General features: G+C 43.4%; 1 protein-coding gene across 1 annotated transcript in view; it reads left to right on the forward strand.

The window, feature by feature from the left end:
• mgat4b (alpha-1,3-mannosyl-glycoprotein 4-beta-N-acetylglucosaminyltransferase B) overlaps window positions 1-22058 on the forward strand; it is a 418569-nt gene that overhangs the window by 373809 nt on the left and 22702 nt on the right. Inside the window, exons 13-14 of the mRNA XM_084332017.1 lie at window positions 765-958; window positions 2489-2567. Coding sequence (XP_084188143.1) covers window positions 765-958; window positions 2489-2567 — 273 coding nt within the window. The remainder of the gene's footprint in view (window positions 1-764; window positions 959-2488; window positions 2568-22058) is intronic.

The raw sequence follows: 22058 nt of genomic DNA on the forward strand, positions 1-22058 counted from the left end.
TAGCATAGCGTAGAATTACATATTAAAGCTGTGATATGTAGCTAGCGTAGAGTAGCGTCACATACTGAAGCTGTGGTATGTAGTTAGCATAGTGTCACATATTAAAAGCTGTGGTATGTAGTTAGCATAGCGTCACATATTAAAGCTGTGGTATGTAGTTAGCATAGCGTCACATAATAAAGCTGTGGTATGTAGTTAGCATAGCGTCACATATTAAAAGCTGTGGTATGTAGTTAGCATAGCGTCACATATAAAGCTGTGGTATGTAGTTAGCATAGCGTCACATATTAAAGCTGGTGGTATGTAGTTAGCATAGCGTCACATATTAAAGCTGTGTATGTAGTTAGCATAGCGTCACATATTAAGCTGTGATATGTAGTTAGCATAGCGTCACATAAGCTGTGGTATGTAGTTAGCATAGCGTCACATAAGCTGTGTATGTAATTAGCAAAGCGTCACATATTAAAGCTGTGGTATGTAGCAGCTAGTGTAGCGTAGCGTTACATATTACAGCCGTGGACCAGCAAGGTGTCAACCTGAAAATTAACAGCCATGTGTTCCTGCTGGTTGAATCCACCCAGGAATCTTCTCTCTTGCGTTTCTCAGTTTCAAAACCATTTATTCCACCAGCTTTCTCTCTCTCTCTCTCTCCTCTCTATCTCTCTCTCTCTCTCTCTCTCTCTCTCTCTCTCTTCTCTCTGTCTCTGTCTCTGTCTCTCTCTCTCTCGCTCTCCCCCCCCCCCCCCCTGTTGGATCTGTTCCAGGACAAGGACTTTGGGAAGCAGACCCTTCACAAGGGCCACGCCAACCCACTGGCAGAGGTGACCACCAGCCTGAAGACCTACCAGCACTTCACCCTGGAGAAGGCCTACCTAGGAGAGGACTTCTTCTGGGCATTCACCCCCGTGGCGGGGGACTTCATACGCATCCGCTTCTTTACTCCGGTCCGCATCGAGAGGTGGGTATATATACGTTTCAACTTCACAGTATAAACATTCTAAATGGACCCAAGTTTATGGATACATAATAGTCACAGAAGCTCGTCTGTTAAACGCTGTAGGCTGTAGCACTGGTAAACTGTCTCAGAAGTAGTAGTGTCTTGCTTGCTCCTTCTCTCTCTCTCTCTCTCTCTCTCTCTCTCTCTCTCTCTCTCTCTCTCTCTTCTCTCTCTCTCTCTCTCTCTCTCTCTCTCTCTCTCTCTCTCTCTGTCTCTCTCCTCTCTCTCTCTCTCTCTCTCTCTCTCTCTCTCTCTCTCTCTCTCTCTCTCTCTCTCTCTCTCTCTCGCTTGCTCTCTAGCTCCCTTCTCCCCCCCCAAGGTAAATCAGAATAGCACTACGAAAACGTGCATATTAACACTAATGGAAATGCAATGCATTTTTAACAGGCATGATATTATCTCGTCGACATGTACTGCTCTCTCCTCGTCCGTTCTTGTTAATCTCCATTCACATTAATATGACAACAGATGGCAGAGGATGCTACAGTCTCTGGGACCATAGTTAAAAAAAATCATTAACACTTTTGAGTGAGGTTAATTTACCTAGAATGCCAGCCTTTCTAGTCGTTTCCGTGGCGTTGCACTATGTTTGCGAAGCTGTGTTTCTGTTCTGTATTATAGCTGTAGAGACACGGTGTGGCCCATTTCGACAAACATTACTTTGCGAACTTTAGAAGGTGGATGTCATTTATTGTGGCCCGACGGCTGTATCCTCGCAACAAAGAGAGCTGCTATTGGTCGAGCGCAAGATACGTGACCGAACTCGCACCAAATACGTCAAATAAACTCTGTGGTGACCAAGTATCCGTTCACGAGGAAAGATCTAGTCCCGACTTTAAAATTATGATTGCGCAAACAGGCTAGTTTGTCAATGGAGAACTTTTTGTTCCTAAATCTAGACCAATATATCTTTCACCCCGAGTGAAAATTGTGTAGTCCGCCGAGGTGGGAACGGGATGAAACGATACAGCCTTCACCTTACGGCCTATATGGAGTGCTCTAGTGCGGGCTAAGTGGTAACAAGGAAGATTCAACGCTAAACTGATTGTGTGTGTGTGTGTGTGTGTGTGTGTTGGGGTGAGGGGTTCACTTAGATCTTCAGAGGTAGTTGCTACAGGAGCTGTGCTGTTACATGGTTAACCTGACCCCTCTCTCTCTCTCTCTCTCTCTCTCTCTTGTTCTTTCCGTCTTTGTCGTTGTCTCTCTGTCACGTTCTCCATCTCTGCATATCTGTCTTTCTCCCTCTCTGTTGGTGTCTCTCTTTTATCACTTTATCTCTCTTTCTCTCATCCCCTGCTGTCCCTCTGACTCTCTGTCTCTCTCTGCCCTCCTCCCTCTCCCTGCCCTCCTCCCTCTTCCCTCTCTCTCTCTCTGCCCTCCTCCCTCTCCCTGCCCTCCTCCCTCCCCCTCTCTCTCTCTTTCTCTCTCTGCCCTCTCCCTCTCTCTGCCTCCTCCCTCTCCCCCTCTTCCCCCTCTCTCTCTCTCTGGCAGGTATTTCTTCCGGAGTGGGAACATTGAGCACCCTGGGGACAAGCTTTTCAACACGTCTGTGGAGGTGTTGCCTTTTGACGTGAGTCTCTTTGAGTTGCCAGCACATTATTTATTCTAAATATATTCACCCATTCGTCAAACGGAGTAATTCACTAGAAGATAAAGGAGTAGGTGGCCACCTTCCTTTCACATTTTAATTAGCGATCAGTCAGAGATGTGAGAGGAGAGATTGAAAGAGAGAGAGGCAACACATGAGATTTGGACAGGTGTCTCACTATATTATATTACTTCCATAGTGAGCTGCAGCTCCCTCCTCTCTAGCTGAGCTGTAAGCCTGCCAGTCTAGCACGCTCGAATTGTAGATACACTTTGACCCAATGGGCATGCCCTCCAAAACAGAGCACAGTGATTGATTGGTTTTGCAGATCCTTCTCTAAAAGAGTCCAGACAATACAAGAGGGTTGACACAATACACACACACTCGGAGAGAACTTCGGGGTCACATCTACATGACTGGTGAAATCATAAAAAGGTGGTTCCCATTTGTGTTTTATTGCCTGCTAACATCAAGATAACTCAAACCCTTGATGGCTTACAGCCATTCAGTCAACAAATGTGTTCCATACTGTATCAGTATTATTTACAGTTGAATCTCCCTGAACACACACACACACTGACCGTGTTAGTACATGGTATTACACACACACACACTGACAGTGTTAGTACATGGGTATTACACACACACACTGACAGTGTTAGTACATGGGTATTACACACACACACACACACACTGACAGTGTTAGTACATGGGTATTACCACACACACACACACACTGACAGTGTTAGTACATGGGTATTTACACACACACACACACTGACAGTGTTAGTACATGGGTATTACACACACACACTGACAGTGTTAGTACATGGGTATTACACAACACACACACACTGACAGTGTTAGTACATGGGTATTACACACACACACACTGACAGTGTTAGTACATGGGTATTACACACACACACACTGACAGTGTTAGTACATGGGTATTACACACACACACACACTGACAGTGTTAGTACATGGGTATTACACACACACACACTGAGTGTTAGTACATGGGTATTACACACACACACACTGACAGTGTTAGTACATGGGTATTACACACACACACACTGACAGTGTTAGTACATGGGTATTACACACACACACACCACACACTGACAGTGTTAGTACATGGGTATTACACACACACACACACTGACAGTGTTAGTACATGGGTATTAACGTCATGTGTTGCTAGTTCTGCCAGTCCATGTGCTCTAACATCTCGAGACAGAACATCTACAGACATTCTCAGATGTAGTAATGGATCATGCCAGTATGGCATACAGTACGTCAGTTGTGGGCTACATCACTAGTGGTGACAGAGCCTACGTGGAACTGGTAGAAGAGTTTGTAGAGTGGAGTTAAGTGAACTGTCTATCTATCCATCTATCCATCTATTGGTCTGTCTGTAATTCTATCTATTGTAAAAGGACTATGAAACAGTGTCTACAATAGGCCGTATCTACTGTTGAGGTTCCTGATAACCGGTATTCCATTTGTAGGCCGACCTTGAGAGTTCTCTCTCTGTCGAGGGAGGGCCAGGAACTCCTACGTTTTGCTATATATGACAGACTCACTGAACAGACAGGAGCTTCTTGAGGCGAACTGCTGGACAGCTAACTGGACCCACCAGTCTGTGTGGCATTTCGTCTTAGGAACTCACTGGCTCGAGAATATATTCTGTTGTCTTACATTTTTTTCTGCATCAACTGCTCTGTTTATTATTAATAAATCAATCAAATCAAATTTATTTGTAAGGCCCGACAACACACGTTAATGTCCCCATTGTAAGATTCTGATCAAACTGGCCAGTATCACGTCTTCGTCTGTTTGGCTCTCCATCCAATTCCTCTGCGTTGTGTACTTTTAATGGTCCTGACGTCTCCGATACTGGTAGATAAGATCCTTATCTCCCCCGTTAGTGCAATCCATAAACCATAATAATTCTCCACCCTCTGTAAGAATTCGACACTTCGACACCGTGAAATACCTTATGAGGAGAAGCGTTGTTTTATTGCTTTAAACAGAACCTCATAATCAGATGTTATCAGATGTTATCAAATTGTATCGTCCTTGAAGAGTCTATTCTAATGATCTTTCGATGTGTTCGTCTATCGTCCTTTTGTGATTCAGTCCAATAGTGTTCAGGCCTGTTCGTTAGCCTAAGACCATCCTCGTGGTAGCCGAAGCTACTGATGTCGTGGCATTCTTCCCCCCCCCCCCCCCCTCCCCCCCCCCCCCCCTCTCTCGTGATAAGAGGAGAGAGAGTCCTCTGTGTGATCTCAGTCCTACTCGCTCTCGGTCAGATTCTGGTCTGAGTCAGATTCTAGTCTGCCTTACACCCGGAAACACCGTTCGACTTATAGAGGTTCGTCGTCGCAACGACGGCCCCGCCTTCTGGTTCTCATGCGATGTGTTGTCATGACAACTGCTTTAACCTTTACACCAGGGGTCAGCAACCTTTTTGACATGGAGTGCCTGTTTGAAATATAGTTGTAACTAGTGTGCCTCAACAATATTCCATGCATCGTAATTTTTTTTCTCATAATCAGGTATTTTTAATGATAGTTTTTACATTATTACATCATTATTGTTATTGTTATTATTAACAATATTATTATGATGGTTGTATCAACCCTAAATCTGAGTTGGGGGGGGAGGGGGGGGGAATGCAATGCAGACAAACAGCTGCATACAGTGCGACCATTTCACTCACATTTGCCCATTCATTTTTGGACACATCACTGCACTGTACGTGTGCTGTCATAGCTCCACCTACAGGCCTAATGGAGAACACCAGGAGAACACCAGGATGTGAATGGAGGGTGAATGTGAGGTATATCGTGTAAATAAGTTTTGATTGATCGCAAGACTACACTGTAAAAAAAATTATAATAATAAGTTACCAGAACTTAAAAATATTGAGTTCAGTTACTGTACATTAAGGTTTTCAGTTTTCAATCCATAATAAGTTAACAGAAAAATAAGTACACAACCACATTATTTCAACCTAATAAAACTATGTTTATTGTCATTGTTTTAAGAACACAAGTTGACTTGGTAATACTCACATTTTGAGTAAAAAAAATGGCTTTTAACATGTGCAATGTTCAATGAAATAGAAAAATAAATAATAAAAATTGTTGATTAATCCCACTGGTCACAATGGTGACCGTAATAATGTTTTTGTTATAAGGCTCTGCAAATGTTACTGAATGATGTAGCAATGTATTTCCAGCTAAATTGAAATAATAAACAAATAAAGGGTCTCAATTAAATATGTGGTAGTAAAAAGAACCTGTGGGAGGATTTCAACAAGATAAATGCGACAACAGTGCAAAATAGTTCACTATAATATTTCAGAGCAAAAAAGAAAAAAAATATATATACTTTTTTTTTTTTTTTTTTTTTTATTATTACTGCTGCCCCCTGTGCCTATGCAAATGCCCCCGCGTGCCTAGGGTTGCCTACCCCTGCTTTACACCATTAAACTTTCATTAAGATGAACCTCTCTCCCTCCTGGGCCTACAGTACACTCTTATCAGTTTGTTCCTGCGAGGAATGCAAAACATTGGGCTGACTGCTAAACATTCTGCTGGCTACTGGACCACTGTTCTATCACTCTCTTCATAGGCAAACCATGCACATTTTGATCTCTCTGACCCGGCACCGTTTTAGCTGTGGTCATCTCCCCCCAATCTATACATCACATACATTGAATAAACCCTGTTTCTCTCACCATGGGCCAGACACATCTTCTTTAACACATTAATTGCCAAAAACGAAGATTCTCGTTTCTGGGTCGTTTTTCCTTTTTTTTCTCGATTTTAATACCCTATTCAATCTCAGGGAGCTGTGTGTTGCCTGAAAAATGCATAGTGTGAATCCGAAGGTGCAGTACCGGCCGCATCCTACCAGGCGGCGGTATTGAGCACCATTTCTAACATTGTATCCTGGGCTGTGGAATGACCCCAGGTCTCGGATTTCATTTTTTCTTCTCGGGGAGGCGCACAGTTCTTACATCGAAGCCCGTCAACTATGTTATGGTCGTTTATAACGTCGAGCAAATGGGGATTGGATCTACCAGATGGCGATCAAGAAATTGGAATATTCCTTTTTGGATTACTCCCGGCCAAAGGTAAGGGCGATTTGACATCAATTCTAGCTTGATCCTGCAATGCTTTCACAGCGATCGGGCTGATAACCGTTTTTAGTGTTCAATGCAAATGCCGTTACCGACGACCGATAGAGAGTTCCCATGTTTGTAATGGGCGGAGATGGAGCAATAAATACATGTAGTGAGCATATGCATACATGGTGACAGTAGAATCAAAGTATATAAGAAAATGGTGAAATTGAGTAATAGATAGAACTACTGCAAGCGTATGGATACAGGATGAGATACAAGACAATAGCTCAGGGCCGTATGCCCCGGGGGGGCAGGAGAAACCAGTCAGAATTGGTCAGGGCAGAGCAGGTAAGGTTCAGCACTGCAGGCCAGACAGAAGGCGGTTTGAAGCTGTTCCATGGGACCGGTTGAGACAGAGGTTAAAAAAGTTCTCCCATGTCTGCAGAAAAGCAGACATGGGAGCAAATTAAACTATAAAAGAAATCCACATATGAATAGAACTAAATTATTTGTTGCGACAGATCCCGCTCTTTCAAAGAGGATCTGAGCATGGTCGGAATCCCAGACAGACCAAAGAATCTTTAGTAAACTTCAGTAGGAAAAGGGATATAATGAAAAGGTATATAATGTTGACCGATAATGTAATGACTTCTTTAAAGGCATAATTTGTAAGTGATATGTGTTTAAATTGCATGCACATTGAATCTATATGTGTTCCCCCATGAAAAGTAGGAATGACCGAAAAGATTTGCCAGCGTCTGCACTTAGACACGGTCTCAGTGTGCAGAGGTGGAGGTGTGATTTGTATGCCAAAATGGATACCAGAATGGATAAAAAAATTGCACTGCAAGACTGGATCTTTATTGATACACTGTGCCACCCCGCCTGTCTCAGTGGAAGCAGGTTCCTTTTGAGCCACACAATTGTCAAACGGGCGCAGACTGAAGGAATTTGCAAAATTGCCAATCCACCTGTGTTGGCACAGATGACCTTTCATCTGATGGTAGTGACAAACATGTACACCATGCTACTAATTAAACTACCAGAGTAGACCAATAAAAGGGTCGCACTTCATTTAACGGTACGCTAATAAGGCCTAATAAGCCATACTTTGTATCAAATTAGACAAAAGCTAGGAATAATATGTTCTTTATTAGACTGTAAACAAACACAGTCATACCCAAATAGACACCATACACCTACATTATGCTGTAACTAGAAGCCATATATAAGACCTTATTAAACCCATGTGTTGCTCATTAGAAGAAGACTGTACTGTAAACTAAACTAAACCACATCTGGTCGCTACTTCACAAGTCCCTCGTAGGCAACACAACATCTAATGCTTGCTATATATATATATATATATTACATATTATGGCAAACACACACACAAGTTGTAGTTATCGTATTTTAATAGAAATCCATCACAGAAGGGTACAGATTGCTTGAAAAAATATATATAATTGAAAAAGAATTACAATTACAACACAGGGCTGAAGTGACAGAAGGATTGGTTTGGCCTCAACCCCCCTGTGGCTCCTGTGGTAAAGCCCTCTGTCATATGGGACAGAGCAGGCTATGTTGATAGAAGGGTACCCTCTATGATAAGCCTGGCTACGGATCAAGGGGAGAGGGATGTTATATATATATATATATATACACGAGCGAGAGATCAAGAGCAGAGGAGCAAGAGACACAAAGAAGAAGACAGGAGGGAGGGGGAGGAGAATCAAAGGGAAGCGGAGAAGAGAGGAGAGGGTTAATGGCGGCTGAAGAGAGTGAGAGAGGGAAAGGGAGGAGAAAATAAATTAAACTAAGGAAGCCCCACAACGGGGTAATCAGATAAGTCTTCCACTGACATCGCTGTGAGGGGTGCTTCTAACAGCTGGGGGTAGAGGCAAGGCAGAGATGGAAGATTAGTCCATACAAACCATAACTCTCCCAAGATGAATAGATGTGGTTTTACCACGGGGCTTGGACTGGATTCATAACTCCCTTGTCTCTTGTCCTCTCTACCCATCTCTCCATCTAACCTCCGGTCCTCTACTCGCCTACTGGCGGTGTAGTGGAGGTTTATGCACACGAGGTCGTAGCGACGTAGCGGGTTGACTCGTGACCCCGGCATGTGTCCCTCCAGTCATGAGGCAGGTTAGGGGGTCAGGAAAACAACGATTGGAATAATTGTAGGTGAAAGAGAAGAAAATATTACTTGTGAAAAAAAGAAAATACCGTAGAAGCTGTGAACTACGAGATTCTCATTAAGATAAGATAAGATATTCCTTTATTGATATCCTTAGGTAAATGTGGGCATCATAGCAGCATGGGGGAGGGGGGGTACAGGTATGGGCATGGTAATAGTAGAAAGACAATATAATTTATATAAGCAATACAATTTTATCTGAATATAAAAAGAAATAACTGTAAACAATCGAATTAACTCTGAACATAAGAATATGAGAAAGTAGCAGTGTAATCAAAGGTACAGATGAGGGTCTGTATTCCCTATCAGTTATATTATACATTTCAATAAATATGGGCAATAGAGAATTGGCAAAACTGAAACATGTTTAGGTTACTGCAATACAGGTTTGTTGGTTAGAAGTCACACAGAATGGGGCCTAAAAGCTGGTTGGTGTAGTTTTTTTTATACTTGCGGGTGTATGACTAGCAAATGTCCTGATCGGCACCTGGCTAATACAGAATCTACCAACCACTTTTTCTAGGTATTTAGACAATACCTTTGGTGGGTGCAATACTAGCACCAACTTGTGTCTCTCCCCAGGTGCACAGTCTAGATCAGTATAATAGTGGAAGAAGATACCAGCACCCATGGATAGTACCATTCGTTTAATGCATGGGCAACAGGATCGTACAGACGATTTTACTGGAATTCTGTTGCCAGGGAGCAGTTTGGACCCAAGTGTGTTTCCTGTCAGCCATCGTATTAGTGGACACTGCGACAGGAAATTAATGTGAGTCCATTTAGAATGTTTATGTTGTCAAGTTGAAAGCCTCTATATCTTAATATACAATACAGTATATTGGATAGGAGTGCTGCCAGGGTCCTCCATTAAACCAACAGTAATCAGGTGTTCTTTGAGACGGGTTAGATCAATAGCAATTAAGAGGGTTTAACTTTGTCACCTTAGTAGAGTAGTTCAAAATCTTTGGTTGTCTCTAGAAACCCTCAGGGTGCCAACCAATTACAATCAAAGATTTGAAAGGCATTTTATTTTTGCTACGGAACATTATACCTTGGACAAGTTTTCCAGAGACAACCAAATATTTTGAACTAAGGAGACAAACAAAAAACCTTAATTGCTATTGATCTGCTATCCACTTAAATTGTTTTGTACTTAGCTATGTCACAATAAAGGCATTTTATTTTTGCTATGAAACGGTGTGCCTCAGACAACTTTTAAGTTTTCCAGAGACAACCAAAGATTTTGAACTATTCTACTAAGGAGACAAACTTAAAACCTCTTAATTGATATCAAAATGTATGTCTATATATCAAAATGTACGTGTACCTCCTCAACTACCACCACCGCACTGCTTGAGGCCGTGTAATTCCCTAAAACAATCTCGGGAATCTCTGCAAGGGGCAGGTAGGAGGGCAGCAAGGTGTTTTGTTGCGCTCTGTTTGTGCCGCTCTGCTTCGGATTGTAATTTGCCGCGGTGATGTTCGTCGGCGTCGGAGACGGGATGAAAAGGCTGATTGTTCTCCGCCGGCAAATCCGATGGAGAAATAAACTCTGTCTGACAAGGACTGAGGAGAAAATAGATTGATTTGAAAGAGAAGGGGAGATTAGCGGGGGGTGGGGATTGTTGAGTGAGAGAATCTTTAAGATACAAGGAAGAGCAGGGGACGGGGGGCCTGGGGAGATGAGGATATGGTAGATGGATATAAAACATCGGTAGGAGAGAGATAAAGAAGTCAAATTGAAGAGGAAAGAGAGAGTTAGAATCCAGTGGCCTTTAGACCTTAGAGAGAAATAAGATAACATGCTACCAAACATCCTTCTTACTCCCAGAAACTCAACTACAGCTGCCTCCCAGGTGGCATTAAGCAGTACTGCTGTGTGAAAATGTAATATTTTGACTGGAGAGCAATCACTTGTGTGATGGCCGGCATCGATTTTGCTTTTCCTCCCAGAAAGGTCAGCCTGGAAACCACCGCTTGGTCAGCCTGGAAACCACCCTGTCCTCCCTCATTTCCTCCCTGTCCTCCCTCATTTCCTCCCTGTCCTCTCCTTTCCTTCCTGTCCTCCCTCCTTTCCTCCCTGTCCTTCCCTTTCTTTCCTGTCCTCCCTCCTTTCCTCCCTGTTCTCCCTCCTTTCCTCCCTGCCTTTCCTCCCTGTCCTCCCCTTTACTTCCTGTCCTCCCACCTTTCCTTCCTGTCCTCCCTCCTTTCCTCCCTGTCCTCTCCTTTCCTTCCTGTCCTCCCTCCTTTCCTTCCTGTCCTCTCCTTTCCTCCCTCCTTCCCTCCCTCTCTTCTCCTTTCCTTCCTGTCCTCCCTCCTTTCCTCCCTGCCCTCTCATTTCCTTCCTGTCCTCCCTCCTTTCCTCCATACCCTCCCTCCCTGTCCTCCCTGTCCTCCCCTTTCCTCCCTGTCCTCCCTCCTTTCCTCCCTGTCCTCCCTCCTTTCCTCCATACCCTCCCTCCCTGTCCTCCCTGTCCTCCCTCCTTTCCTCCCTGTCCTCCCTCCTTTCCCTCCCTGTCCTCCCTGTCCTCCCCTTTCCTCCCTGTCCTCCCTCCTTTCCCTCCCTGTCCTCCCTCCCTGTCCTCCCTACTTTCCTTCCTGTCCTCCCTCCTTTCCTCCTTGCCCTCTCTCCTTTCCTCCCTGTCCTCCCTCCTTTCCCCCCTGCCCTCCCTCCTTTCCTTCCTGTCCTCCCTCCTTTCCCCCCTGTCCTCTCCTTTCCTCCCTGTCCTCTCATTTCCTTCCTGTCCTCCCTCCTTTCCTTCCTGTCTTCCATTCATCCCTGTCCTCTCCTTTCCTCCCCCCTTTCCTCCCTGTCCTCTCCTTTCCTCCCTGTCCTCTCCATTCCTCCCTGTCCTCTCCATTCCTCCCTGTTCTCTCCATTTCTCCCTGCCTTCCCTCCTTTCCTCCCTCATTTCTTTCCTGTCCTCCCTCCTTTCCTCCCTGCCTTCCCTTCTTTATTACTCCAGATAAGTGACAGTACAATTGACCACGACAAGGCAATAACACTGAAGCACACTGTAGACTCTGCTCATAGCAGGAACACGCTCATAATACACACACGCACATCATACACACACACACAAGTACACACAGAGACGCACTGGGAGAAACCACAAACACCCTCATGCTTCAATAATCTCTCTCTCTCAGCTGTAGTGTTTTAATACATTAGTACTCTTTGGTGGATGAATGGTGAAGGGTTGGTGAACCTGAGGTGAATGAGAGTGCACAGTTGTTTTATGCTGTAACCGTGTGTGTGTGCGTGTGCGCATGCGTTTGTGTATGAGGTATGCGTGTGCGTGTGTGTGTGTGTGTGTGTGTGTGTGTGTGTGTGTGTGTGTGTGTGTGTGTGTGTGTGTGTGTGTGTGTGTGTGTGTGTGTGTGTGTGTGTGTGTGTGTGTGTGTGTGTGTGTGTGTGTGTGTGTGCAGAGCTATGAAGGCTAATTTCACATTTTCAAATGTATTCCATAGGAATACTCAGGACTATGGATTAATTAAATCATTATTAATGTATTCTAATTAGTTCAGTTGCTTTTGGGCTGCTTTGCTGATTCCTTGCCATGGGAGCGACAGTGGCTCAGGAGGTAGAGCGGTTGTCTGGTAAACGGAAGATTCCTGATTCCCGGTTCGATTCCTGCTCCTCCCGGCAGCGTATCGAAGTGTCCTTGAGCAAGACACTTAACCCATAACTGCTCCCGATGAGCAGGTTGCCTCCGCCGTCGGTGTGTGAATGTGTGAGTGAGGCATAAGTTGTAAAGCGCTTTGGATAAAAGCCCTATATAAATGCAGTTCATGAAATATGCAGTTTGTACAGTAGTCTCCAGTTCCTGTACATGTAACTGCATCTTTTAGTGTTGAAACATGAATGGTGCCACATTAGGGGTGGGGGAAAAAATCGATACGTAGTATATCCCGAGTTGCGTGGCGATACTGTATCAATTTTTTATAAAATAAAAATTGTATAAGGAAGTTGCATTGTTCATTTCAATACCTGTAATAGTACAGTAGTCCACACACACACACACGTATGTGCATTCAGTTAAGTTGGAATATGACTGTAATACAAACAGTTCAGTTTGTCAGGTACATGCAACACAGATTACAGTGTTTACATCTGTCTGCTTGAGAAAATACCATGTTCTGCAATAAAAATGATTGAAGTGAGATGAACAGACTGAACTTTATTTTATTAGATAAAACATGTTGACAAAGTTTTACTTTGCAGTTGAAAAAAGGTAATACATTAAATGTGATTAAAAAATTATAATAATAATAATTTTCGCAAATACTCAGCGTATCGCGATATATTTAGTATCGCGATACTATCGTATCGTGACGCAAGTATCCCAATAGTATCGTATCGTGAGGTCTCTGGCGATTCCCACCCCTATGCCACATGGTGATTTGCAATTGAAACAGCTGTCCCGTCATACTTAGCACATGTACAGTATAGCTGGTTAAGGACTGGGGTGAGTTCTGTCCTTGAAGCATTTGCATTTGGAAAATCACTACAGTAGTGACACTAGAGTTTTTCTTGTAATACATTTTTGTTTATATTCACATTCCACCCAAATAAACAATAGTTTTCTATTGTTCTATAATCTTCGAGATGAATACATTTCCTACCTCATAGAATCATTGCAAAGGCCATTTTCTTTGCTCTCGCATTGTTTCCATCCTATCGGTGTTCTTTCTGAAAGTTTGACCTCCTTTGATTGATTCCGTTAGCTGGCTAGATTATGAGGGAGCTCATATCTAAACTATGAAATAACTGTGACAAAGAAGTAAAAATGTGTAGTTCGATACATACATTTAAGAAATTATTCCAATATAAGGTGATACATAAATATAAAACCTTATTATTATTATCCTAATTATATTTTATTATAGCATAACTGTATTAAAATCGTGACAAAGAAATATATATATATAAAAAACAAATAAATAAATGTGTATACGTTTTGTATATAAAACGATGAAACTTTTGTAACCTTTTGTTTTAGCAAAATTATGTACTGAATTATGTTTTTTTGTTAGTTTTTTTGTAAATAATGTAATGTAAAAAGGGTAGGCAATTATAAGCCTCGGCTTCAGCCTACACCTTTTCGGTCATTTTCTTTATTTTATAAATGTTCTACTACTGTACGTACATTGCTTTTTAAAAGAAGACCGAAATAAAATCATTCATTCATATAGATAGACCAATCAATGTGAAGCACAGTGGCATGCCTACACACCTCCAATGCACTCTTCTTGTGTTCTACATCACCACCCGTGCTCGTGCGTCCTCGTGCAGATGCTGAAAGAACATGCTATACCCAATTTTTGGGGACCCCTTTTCTCCTACTGTGCTCTATAGCGCCAGTTTCTTCACCTAGTGGTCAAAGACTTTATTGGATGCCTTTTTAAATGGAAGTGGAAAAAGATCCAGTCATTTCAATAGTGCTATTATCATCATGCACAACCAAACACAATTTTAGCACATATAATATTATGTTCAGCTCTATAATCACTTACCCTAAATGCCTTTTTCCTGTCAAATCTGATAGAAACGTTTTTTAAGTATCTGTTTTCTTATTACAGTGGTTTTACATTAAATGTAAAAGATTACAGTTGCTATGCTATTTTCTATAAAATGTCATCTATCGGTCCGCGACCCTGTGTGGGTTTGTTCATAAATGGTCCATTTATATAACAGCTTTTATTCAAAGCGCTTTACAATTTATGCCTCACATTCATCCATTCATTCACACATTCACACACCGACGGCGGAGGCAACCATGCAAGGTGCCAACCTGCTCATCGGGAGCAGTTAGGGGTTGAGTGACTTGCTCAAGGACACTTCGACACACTGCCGGGAGGAGCGGGAATCGAACTGGGAACCTTCCGATTACCAGACCACTGCTCTACCTCCTGAGCCACATGTTCATGCGAGCACCATGCATTATTATTACAGATAAAAGGAAGCATACCAAAGCTTCCTATGTGACAGCGGCAATTGAATATATATATATATATATATATATAGATTGGAGCTCTGATATGAGTGGAGTGGATATCAAGCTGCATTAGCCTATTGATCTTGACTGTATGTGTGCATGTGTGTGTATGAGAGAGAGAGAAAGATAGAGACAAAAAACAGAAAAGTAAAATTTACAGATAAAGAACAGAATACTTGTTTTCTGATTTGCTTTCATGTATTTGTTGAAATGACCACATGTGTTCTGAATGGGGTTCCTAAGTCATGAAACGTACTCTACACATATAGCACCATAGAGGAGGGTCATGAAACATACTGAATGAATGAATGATCATTGCATTTGTATAGCGCTTTTCTAGACACACTCAAAGCGCTTTTTACAATGTAGGGTGGAAATAGTCTCCTTCACCTCTACTGTGTAGCACCAAACCTTGGGCTACGCAGACTCAATGGCTGCCTTACACTGGCACCAGGCACACATAACGCAAAATGGCGCCGCACTGTCCAGCAGCCTCTCTGTGTGCTCCGTCGAGACTGTGCTTAATTTAGTAAATTTTTATAGTTTTAAGAGTTTTTAAGGTACCAACTGTTGGTGCATTTAATGTATATGACCGTCAGTCACTCATAGACATTGGCAGTGGTGCAGTCGTAATATGGGCCAAGGCCAAACGCCACGTGCATGCGCATACATGTTCCCTCGGTTGCGCACAGAACAGATGATACAACTTGTCTCATCCTTCCAGTCGGGAGATCAAGCAACCCCCCACCTACAGGGCTTGTATTTGGTTGTCGGTATCCTATTATTATGCAAAGTCTAGGTGATAAGTGCCGGCGGCCGGGGTATACGGCGCAACGAGTCATTTTTGTGTGGCCGGCCGGCCGGCACTTATCACCTAGACTTTGCATAATAATAGGATGCGCGTACTTCTGCCTCAGTGACAAAGCCCAAACGTCGTTTGACCGCGTATGCCCAGCACTGCACCCCTGGACATTGGATTAAGTTACTTACCAACTGGATTGCTCTCTGGATCGGCTCGCCGAGGAACAACAATGGCCTGCTGAGATCTTGGGCAGAAACGACATCGGCCCACGCAAGAAAGGGGGAAGACAGCGGGGAAAGAGAGCCGGCGTCCGAGATAGACTGCGATCCAGGAGACACAAAACGCCATTGCCCAGCATATTGTTGGCCAATGTGCAATCAATTGAGAACAAACTGGACGACATCAGAGCAAGGATTCAATTCCAAAGAGACATCAGGGACTGCAATGTTCTCTGCTTCACCGAGACGTGGTTGACGCCGGACATCCCAAACCACGCCATTCAATCGACTGATCACTTTTTCATCCACCGCAAAGACCGTACAGAGGAAGATTCCGGCAAAAAGAGGGGAGGTGGAATAGCCTTCATGTTGAATGACAATTGGTGTGATCCAGGCAACGTGAAGGAACTTTCAAACCACTGCTCCCCAAACCTGGAGTATATATCCATCAAGTGTCGACCATTCTTTCTCCCGAGAGAATTAACGTCGGTCATTCTGATCGGAGTGTATATTCCCCCCCACGCAAACACCGGAGAAGCGCTTTCTAAGCTACACGACGAGGTAAACAAACTCCAAACAGCCAATGTTGATGCTGCTATTGTGGTTGCGGGCGATTTCAATAGCGCAAATCTTTAAAAAGTTTTTCAGAATTTCTATCAGCATGTGACTTGTCCCACCAGAGGCGAGAACTATTTGACCATTGCTACTTGCAATTTAAGAACAGGTACAAGTCTCAGGCTGTTACCGCATTCGGCAAATCAGATCATGACGTCATCTTTCTTTTACCGGAGTATAAACAAAGTCTCAAGCGCGTTCCTGTAGTAACGCGAGATGAGAAGCGTTGGTCTGTGGGATCAGAGGAGACGCTCCAAGCTGCACTTGAATGCACAGACTGGGACGTGTTCCGCGATAACAGACGATATTAAGATAAGATAAGATAAGATAATCCTTTATTGATCCCCTAGGGCAGGGGTGGCCAACCAGTCAGAGACTAAGAGCCACAAAAATTACTGTGGTACCACAAAGAGCCACACCATACCACACCAGCGTTTCTCAACCTTTGTTTTCAGTCACGGCACCCTTCATGTCAAGTCAAGTCAAGTCAGTTTTATTTGTATAGCACGTTTACAAATGACTAACAGCCAAACCAAAGTGCTTCACAACATGATAAAAAAACACATACAATGCAATAAAATACACTAGAAAAGAGGTAGAGTACAGTACAGTGCAAAGTGCAAAGTGCAAAGTGCAATAAAAGAGACAAGAAAATTTGATAAAAATGCAGAGTGACAGCTGACGTCATGTATAGATGCTGGGCTAGCTCTGGTCAAAGGCCAGGGAGAAGAGATGTGTTTTGAGCAAGGATTTAAAAACCTCCAGGCTCTGGGCAGATCTTATGTGGAGGGGGAGGCTGTTCCAGAGTCTGGGGGCAGCAGCAGCAAAGGCTCTATCTCCCCTGGTTTTTAGCCTGGTCCTAGGCACCTCCAGCAGCAGCTGGTCAGCAGACCTTAAGGCTCTGGATGGGGTGGGGTGATGTAGGAGCTCAGCTAGGTACGGTGGAGCCAGCCCGTGTAGTGCTTTAAAAACAGTCAGTAAAAGTTTAAAATCAATACGGAAACGGACGGGGAGCCAGTGGAGAGAAGCCAGAACTGGTGTAATGTGGTCACGTTTCCTGGTACCGGAAAGCAGGCGGGCAGCCGCATTTTGTACCAGTTGCAGGCGACGAAGCAGCAACTGGTCAATGCCGATATACAACGCATTGCAGTAATCCAGCCGGGTCGAGATAAAGGCATGGATCACCCTCTCCAGATCCTTCTGGGAGAGGTATGGTTTAGTCTTGGCTAGGAGTCTGAGGTGGAAAAAGCTAGTTTGGAACACCGAACTAACCTGCTTATCAAATTTAAAATTTCTGTCGAAGATTACTCCAAGGTTTCTGACAGAGGAGCGGATATTTGAGCCCAGGGGGCCTAGGGCAATGGCTGTAGGGTCAGGTGAATCATTACTAAATAAAATTATCTCTGTTTTGCGCTCATTTAAGTTGAGAAAGTTTGAACTCATCCATAATTTAATATCAGCCAGGCAATCTAGCAGTGGTTGTAATGTGACCTTGCCTTTTGCTTGTAAGGGTAGATATATCTGCACATCATCGGCAAAACAATGGAAGGACATGTTGTGCTTTGCAATGATTGAGCCTAAGGGCAACATATATAATAAAAAGAGGATGGGGCCCAGTATCGACCCCTGGGGCACCCCACAGGTAAGTGGGGCCGCTGAGGAGAAGAATTCTCCAAGCTGGACTGAGAAGCTCCGGTCAGTCAGGTAGGACTTGAACCAGCTTAGGGCGACGCCTGTGATGCCAACATGTTTTTCCAGGCGGTGGTCTATAGTGTCGAAGGCGGCTGTAAGGTCTAAAAGCACGAGAATGGCGGGATTTCCAGAATCTGCAGCTAAAATTAGATCATTTTGGACTCTCAGGAGGGCTGTTTCAGTGCTATGGCGCGGTTTAAAGCCAGACTGAAACTTTTCATGGATTTGATGAACATCTAAAAACAGTTTTAACTGGAGGTAAACTGCTCGCTCCAGGACTTTTGACAGGAAGGGTAATTGGGAAATAGGCCTGAAATTAGATAAAATAGAGGGATCAAGGTTTTTCTTTTTTATCAGGGGTTGAACCACAGCGTGTTTAAAGGCAGTTGGGACACAGCCAGAGCTGAGAGAGGAATTTACCAGCAACAGAATAGTGGGCAAGACTGAATCGAGCACTTCTTTTAGAAGGCGAGAGGGAAGGCTATCTGAGGGGCAGTTTGTGGGCCGTAAGTGTTTAATTATGTCAGAGAGAGAGGAGGGAGAGACGGGCTGGAACTGCTCAAAAACAGCAGGCAGGGATAGTAGGGGAGAAGGGGGGGGGGGGGCTGGGAAGGCTGTAATGAGAACTGGTCTGAGAGCAGAGATTTTATCAATAAAAAACTTTAAAAAACGTTCACAGAGAGCAGATGATGGCACAACTGGGGAGACATCACGGGGGTTAATGAGGGAGTTAAGAATTTTAAAAAGAATCTGGGGCTTGTGGCAATTTGTAGAGATCAAATTGGAGATGTATTTGCATTTAGCAGTTTTGACAGCATTTTGATATGCAGATAGGCAGTCACGTAGGATTTTGAGGGAGACGTGGAGCTTATCCTTGTTCCACTTTCTCTCTGCACGCCTACATGTGCGTCTGAGAGCACGCGTGGAGTCATTTAGCCATGGTGTTTGGAGTGTTTTGCTGCGTTTGGACCTGAGAGGTGCAACAGAGTCTAAAATATTTTTGCAGGTCGAGTCAAACATTGAAATTAAATCATCTATATTAAAAACACAGTTTGCGCCCAAGGCGTGAAGTGGGGAACCGTTAAAAGCATCAGAAAAAAGCACAGCAGTCAGGGGGCCCAACGTACGCGAGTAGCGCGCAGGGGCATGGTCGTTCTTATGTAGGCACGGGGCTATTAAGGTAAACACAACAGGTGAGTGGTCAGAAAGACCTGCAGCACAGATGTCTGTTATAGAGACAGATATACCAAACGATAACACAAGATCTAACGTGTGACCTTTATCATGTGTTGGACCAGTGACTGATTGTATCAGATTAAATGAATCAATGAGATTCAGAAAGTCCCGGGATAGGGGTAGCAGCGGACAGCAGACATGAACATTAAAATCACCGCAAATTAAAACGTGGTCATATTTCACCATGATCCCAGCGAGAAAATCGGCAAAGTCTGTGATGAACTCCTTGTTGTATTTGGGTGGACGATAGACAACAGCACAGAACACGGGGGATGACAGGTGCAGTTCAAATGTTTGCAGCTCAAAGCTAGAGTAGCTTGCTACAGGCTGGGACAGGCGACACTGGAAGCAAGATTTGAACACGGAGGCTAAACCTCCACCTCTACCGGAGGACCGGGGGGAATTAAAAAATGTACAGTCAGGAGGGAGCAGTTCGGAGAACGGTGTACAGTCACCAGCGTGGAGCCAGGTCTCAGTTAAAAACATAAAATCCAGTTTATGGAAAGTAAAAAGATCATTTAGAAGAAATGTCTTATTTAAAATCGATCTAGCATTTATAAGAGCCATGTTGAGAGTGATATCTGGCGTCACACTGGACGCAGCACGTCGCAGCGGGCGCAGGTTGGTGTGGACAACACCATTGCCACGTGCTCTCAACTGCCCAGGCAGAGGCACGGCCGTTGATTTTGTAGTGACGACAGTGATAATCCGATGTGGATGGCCGGGTCTGTTGGTAGATCTGCTGGTGTGGCCTGAGTTAGGCCTAGTAGTGGAGCTACTGTTTATAGGTCTCACCCTCTGGCCTCTGAAGTTGCTAATGTCTTTTTTATTTGGGCCTCACAGGGTTAAAAGTACCCTGTGAGACCCACGGTTGCAAAATTACAAAATCACTTTTAGCCATTTAAAAAAAGAATGTTTATAGGGCTGTCAGGTGGCGTAGCGGAGATTGCGCTCGTCACCAACGCAGGAGATGCTGGGTTCGAGCCCAGCTCTCGGCGTTGCTACCAGCTTGGCTGGTCGTTCATACTAATACAATTAGCAGTATTAGGGGGTGGGAAGCTGGTGGGTGGGAATCTGGCGTTGTGGACAGCGACGCCTACAGGTCAGGTCTCGGCGCTTGCTCAGCGGGGGCAGGACTTGGTGGAGATAGCGTGCCCTCCCACGCGTTACACTTCACCAATGAGAGTCCTCACTGCCAATTGAAAAGACGTCACTGGCAGTCGCCACACGTATCGGAGGAAGCGCGCGGTCGGCTTCGGGACGCCCTTGTACCGACTCGTAGGAGAACATGCATACAGCAGCCAGGTAGGGGAGGGGGGGAATTGGCACGGCGACTAAATTGGGATGGGGAGAAAAACTGAAAATTGGAGAAGGAGAAATTTAAAAAATGTAATTAAAAAAAAATAATGTTTATTTAAAAAGAATTAAGCACATGTAGGCCTATAGTCAATTGGTCCTGTTGTTCAGCCTCACAATGCTATTTGATAGTAATGTGTTTATATGTCCCACCCTCTGGCCTCTGAAGTTGCTAATGTCTTTTTAATTTGGGCCTCACAGGGTTAACCTCTTAATCCTGAGATATACAGTAAAAGTGTATATTTTCAGCATTACGTTTGTTTACCAATTATTTTAACTGTTATTAGTGAAATATAAGATTATAGAAATCTCAGGGCATTGAGTCGGAAACCGGCGCATATTGACAGGAGGAAGTGTCACAGCCAAAAGTGAGTGTAGTCTTTTGAAGGAAGAGACTCACCTTACCCAGCTCACACCAGCCCCTGTCAATCATCTGACTTAAAACAGAACGCAGTTAGTTTCTCTACCTTTCTGTGAACGTTTTGCAAAAAACGGTGTTGCAATACGATGAAAAATGGTGGAGAAATTTACATTATAAAAAAGATGGCAGAATTCAGTACTGTATCTACAAAACCTTCTGTTTAATCATCTTCCCTTTATGCATTTGCTTAGATTTTTCAGGTCTGGTCAATTTTAGCATGGTGTTATTCACAGTCAAAAATAAAATAAAATTAAATAGAATTGATATTCTCCTTTTGGTTCATTACAATTTACTCAAGCCTAGTAACAGACACACTATTTCTGACACTGATCTATTATGTCCCTAGATTCAGATCCCAAGAACATGCCAATGGACCATTTAAAAAAAATATTAAATGTTTATTCTTATTTTTTTTTTATGGATGGAAGAGCCGCACATTGACGGGCAAAGAGCGGGTTGGCCACCCCTGCCCTAGGGGAAATTCAGGTGTCAGAGCAGCATGGGGGGGGGGGGGGTACAGGGTGTGGGATGCATAGATTCACAGTACAGTACAATATAGTAATATAAAATATAATAATAATAATAATAATAATAATAATAATAATAATAATAATAATAATAATAATAATAATAATAATAATAATAATAATAATAATAATAATAATAATAATAATAATAATAAATAATAATAAAGTACTATAAAAAGTTATAAATAAAGTAATATAAATATAAAATAGTAATATAAAAAGTACAAACACAAGATAGACCAGTGTTATGAGTCTCT

This window comes from Notolepis coatsorum (assembly GCF_963971535.1).
Source record: "Notolepis coatsorum genome assembly, chromosome: 16".
NCBI lineage: Eukaryota > Metazoa > Chordata > Actinopteri > Aulopiformes > Paralepididae > Notolepis > Notolepis coatsorum.